This window comes from Sinocyclocheilus anshuiensis, unplaced genomic scaffold, assembly GCF_001515605.1.
Source record: "Sinocyclocheilus anshuiensis isolate Anshui unplaced genomic scaffold, SAMN03320099.WGS_v1.1 scaffold792, whole genome shotgun sequence".
NCBI classification, from domain to species: domain Eukaryota; kingdom Metazoa; phylum Chordata; class Actinopteri; order Cypriniformes; family Cyprinidae; genus Sinocyclocheilus; species Sinocyclocheilus anshuiensis.
In genome coordinates this window covers 582192-587301 of record NW_015558618.1, presented here as the reverse complement: position 1 = coordinate 587301, position 5110 = coordinate 582192, and the positions used below count along the sequence as shown (strand labels likewise).

Genomic DNA, 5110 nt, shown 5'->3' with positions numbered 1-5110 from the left:
CACACACACACACACACACACACACACACACACACACACACACACACACACACACACACTATGAAGGTCTTCATAATTGACACGATCCATCATTTAGGCTAGTCCCAGAATTTTCGGGTGAATTTTAGGATGTCGATGATCTCCATTACATTTGGTTCTCTGATTCTTAAGAATTTGTTTATTTGACTTCTGTTTTAAGAGACAGACATATTGAAGATGTGACAGGAAAAATAAATCAAAAGTAGGGACAATGAGATCAACATATGTGGCAGGCCAGACTCAAACCTGCATAACCCACAGAACATCACTACTTCCCACTGACCTTCAATGCAAAGACAACAGCAACAAAAACTAAATATCTTCATTTAAGTTCTTCAGAAGAACAAAAGTCATACAAGTTTGGAATAATGTGAGGGTGAGTAAATCATGACAATTTTCTATTTTTGGGTGAACTAACCTAACTGATCAAAATAAAACACTAAACAGTCAGATTCTGATATGCATTATCACATTCTGATCCAAACATATACTACTTACAATGAAACCATCCAGCACTGATACACAAATTAGCCTCGAATCCAGGGTGAAGCTGCATGCAAAAGAACACTCCAAATAATATATTATCATGTTTCCCAACTCTTTTTGTCTAATACACCCTCCCATCCATCTGTAAGGTTCAAGGACTCCATTTACACAAACTAAAATGATGATGATTTAATTTTAAACTAAAAACAATCAATACTGGAAGTGACTTTATAGTCTATATATTTAAGCATGTTCAGCATGCGAGCTATAACAACATCCACACAATTCGACAAAAACAGACACAATATTTTTAGTGATTTACCAAAATGATTTTTTTTTTTTAATTGAAACAAAAATGTAAAAATAAACGTTATTTAACAATCAATTAATTAATCAAATTTATTTAAGGGAACAGTTCATTTAAAGCTGAAACTTTGCTATACAATTTACGCATCCTCAGGTAATCCAAGATGTAGATTGGTGAGCAAGTGATGTAATGCTAAATTTCTCCAAATCTGTTCCAATGAAGAAAAACTCATCTTCATCGTGGATGACCTGAGAGTGAGTAAATATTCAACAAATTTTTATTTTCGAGTGAACTACTCCTTTATCAAACAAAACACTCAAATGAAGAATTATTTAAATTGCACATAAGCCAGTTTTTAAGCCTGTTACACCAAATTAAAGAGTGTCAAAACTACATTTATTGTTTGAATTTCAGAATAAAATTGACAGAATTTAAGCTGAGTTTCATATCAAAAATCAACAAAACACAAAGCCTATTTCAATTAATGGATGGGAGGTGTGCTACAAATACGGTTTAGTGAAGTTTTGATCTAGAATCAGCAAAAACTAAAAGATTTAAGAATTGATATTGGTTCATCAGAACAAAGACTGCTTAAAATCAAGAAATCAGTATTTCCAATCAGCATTGCCAATCCAGTGTCCACACAGCCGACATGTGTTGTATCTTATCCACGATGTTTGCACGACACAGTCAAAATGTGCCATCTGAGAAGGACTCATTAAACATCACTGTTATAGTCAGTGATCTAAGCCCTCAAAAACAGTTGGCCCAAAAACGAAAACTTGTTTTCTGACGTTTCAGAGGCTGGCGGAGAGACTGTAAATGGGCCTAATTACAACATATTGAAAGCTGCCAGTTTTGTGACAAGCCATTTTGACACAAAAGCACCTTATTCAGCATACAGAAGCAACTTTTCCATTGACTGCCATTCAAACAGAACAGCCTCTTGTCACCTTGTTGTGAACTTTATGCATTCTGCTTTTTTAAGCTAAGAGTGAGCGCTTTGAATTGAGCATTTTTGAAATTCCAGGCATGTTTAGATCTCTTAATAAGGTTCAATGGAGATGGGTTTTGTTTGTTTTGTTTTTTGGAGATAAGCAATGATCTCTCCATAGAGCACACTATTATAACTGTTTCCACCATTGTAGCACTCCCTAATCACTGATGTTTCTGAATCATGTTCAGACCTCTTTTCACAACTTCATCCCAAAAAATAATTGGAATCCACACTCAAATTTACTCACTTTTTGACAGGTTTCTTGGTTTTGGTCCTTTTCTTCCTCGCCTGAAGTGCAAGTACTGTCAGAAAACAGATAACAGAGTTTAAACAGAGTTTTATTTGGGCACTTCTCATAAATTATAGAACCATAGAAAAAAAGGTTTTGTAAATCATTACATTGTTTGGATCATAACTTTTTTTTTTTAATTTATTAATATTTTATTATATTTCCTATGTAGAGTACACTAGGACTCAGTAAATAGGAAAATGTAAACAAGACTCCATAACCAAAGATGTGCCTAAATCAAGAGCTGGTGATAGCACTGTAGCATCATGCTACATGATGCTACACTAACGCTGTAGCATCATGCTACATAAGACAATTTATAAGATTTATAATATGTAAAACTCACTTTAAACCACCATTGAGTGTGTGTAATAACTTCCTATTGCGATCTAATGTGTGTTTTGGCCATATAATGTTGCTGAAATATTAAATGGAGAAAATATCATAGCAAGATTATTTTCAGGAACATCACGATTCTTTGTAATGTTGGTTTTACTATTTTGCAAGTTGTCTGAGCAGTACAGCCAAAGTAATTTCCCTATTTAAAAAAAAAAAAAGCCTTACAAGGTAACAAAATATAAAAGAAAAAATAACGGCAGACATTTAGGCCAAAGTGGGCAAAGATAAAAGTCTTTGTCATTATTTTCTTTGTTATTAAAAAATAAGAACAAAGATACACATTGCAAATACACATAATATACAAATATATACAGGTACAGTAGGTGTATTTAGCAGTACCATTCAAGAAATTGAATGAACAAATATAAATATAAAACACTGTATAAATTAGTGTTGGGCGATATGGTCATTTTTCAAATCGTCATATTGCCAGCCCGTGAGATCGCGATACACGTTATTATTGTGCGTGCGTGCGTGCGTGCATGGGTAGGTCGGGGCAAGAGAGAGACTCTCTGTACTTATCATAGGCTATTTCATAACTATGTGGTGTTTTAATCCGCGCGGGCGGCACCAATAATCGAAATAATATACTTTCAAACATAGGCTATTGATAAACTAGCATGTTAAATATAAACTATTGGACATAAACAAACACGTTAAATATAAAAGTATTTAAAACAGGTAAATTCATATATTTGGAGTAAATTAAATTGAACGGATACAACAGTCATACAGCGCTCAGGACCATGCGCCCCATGACGAGCCCGACGCACCACCACAGAAACAAGAATGAAATGCATTATAACATAACTGTGGCATTAAACTCAGTTAGTGAGGGCTCGGTTAAAATATTGCACATATATAGGCCGTTCAGCACGTTAAATATAAAGTATTTAAAACAGGTAAGTTCATATATTTGGAGTAAATTTAAATTAAACGGATACATCAGTCATACAGCGCTCCGGACTGCGCGCTGCATGACGAGCCCGACGCACCGCCACAGAAACAAGGATGAGATGCGTTCTAACATAACTGTGGCATTAAACTCAGTTAGTGAGGGCTCGGTTAAAATATTGCACATATATAGGCTGTTCAGATTACTTGTTAAAATGCAATGAAATGCCTTATATTAGCAGACGATGTACGTTTGTGGTTGGAGACTCCTTCACCGGCTACAGGCTCTAATCCTCATTTGCGCGAGTGTGAAATGCAGTGCAGAAGTGAAATAGCAGGGTAATTTGATAATAGCCCAATTATAATAATAATAATTTAATACATTTATAGGAGAATGAGCCTATATCGTCTTGACTATTGACAAAGACATTTGCTATCGTCGATACACGATACTATCGTCTAACCCTAGTATAAATTATACATTTATTCTTATTAAAGCAACTGTATTAAAGTTCTTCAGTCAAGAGCAGTGAGTGATTTTTCTCTTTGTGTTTTGTTGTTTTATTAACATTAAAGGCATAGTTCACCCAAAAATGAAAATTCTGTCATCATTATGTCACTCTCAAGGTTGTTTTAAACCTGAATGAGTTTCTTTCTTCTGTTGAATGTAAAAGTTATTTTGAAGAAAGTGGGTCCCCCCAGCAGGGGCGCAACTGCACATTTGATGAAGGGTATGCAAGATCAGTGTTGGCGCCCCCTGTATTCTAGCCCCTGACACTAACTCCCGCAGAAAACTTTCTGCAAGTCAATGACCAAAAGCCCATTAACTAGCTTGTGCATGGAAGGATACAAACTCATCAGGAGTGAAAAAAGTGACAAAGGTTTGAACCCCCTTCCCCCTTTTTTAAAACCATAGGGAAAAAAGTGAAAAGTAAAAACAAGAAAAAAGAAAAAGAAAAGTGTGTCACATAACATCCCCTGATTCCCCTTTAACTCGTGATGGCAGACCCCAGACAGTAGAACACATTTTTATTTTCAAACACATGTATTATTGCACACTTTTTAGTTAGGTAATTTGAATATATATATATCATTGGCCTCAAGATGATTAATATTTTTAGCACATTTCTAATGAAAATTCTGTCATCATTTACTCACCCTCAAGTTGTTTTAAACCTGAATGAGTTTCTTTCTTCTGTTGAATGTAAAAGTTATTTTGAAGAAAGTGGGTCCCCCCAGCAGGGGCGCAACTGCACATTTGATGAAGGGTATGCAAGATCAGTGTTGGCGCCCCCTGTATTCTAGCCCCTGACACTAACTCCCGCAGAAAACTTTCTGCAAGTCAATGACCAAAAGCCCATTAACTAGCTTGTGCATGGAAGGATACAAACTCATCAGGGGTGAAAAAAGTGACAAAGGTTCGAACCCCCTCCCCCATTTTCAATACCATAGGAAAAAGAAAAAAGAAAAGTGTGTTGTATAACATCCCCTTTAAAGGGGTCATATGATGTTGCTAAAAATAACATTATTTTATGTATTTGGTGTGATGAAATGTGTTTATGAGGTTTAAGGTTCAAAAAACACATTATTTTCCACATACTGTACATTATTATTTCTCCTCTAAGCCCCGCCTTTCTGAAACGTGTTGATTTTTACAAAGCTCATCGGTCTGAAAAGCGAGGTGGGCTCTGATTGGCCA

At 35.5% G+C, this 5110-nt stretch overlaps 1 protein-coding gene across 1 annotated transcript in view; it reads right to left on the bottom strand.

The window, feature by feature from the left end:
- Positions 1-5110, bottom strand: part of LOC107680449 (SRSF protein kinase 1-like) — a 49267-nt gene that overhangs the window by 35750 nt on the left and 8407 nt on the right. Inside the window, exon 2 of the mRNA XM_016476337.1 lies at positions 2077-2131. Coding sequence (XP_016331823.1) covers positions 2077-2131 — 55 coding nt within the window. The remainder of the gene's footprint in view (positions 1-2076; positions 2132-5110) is intronic.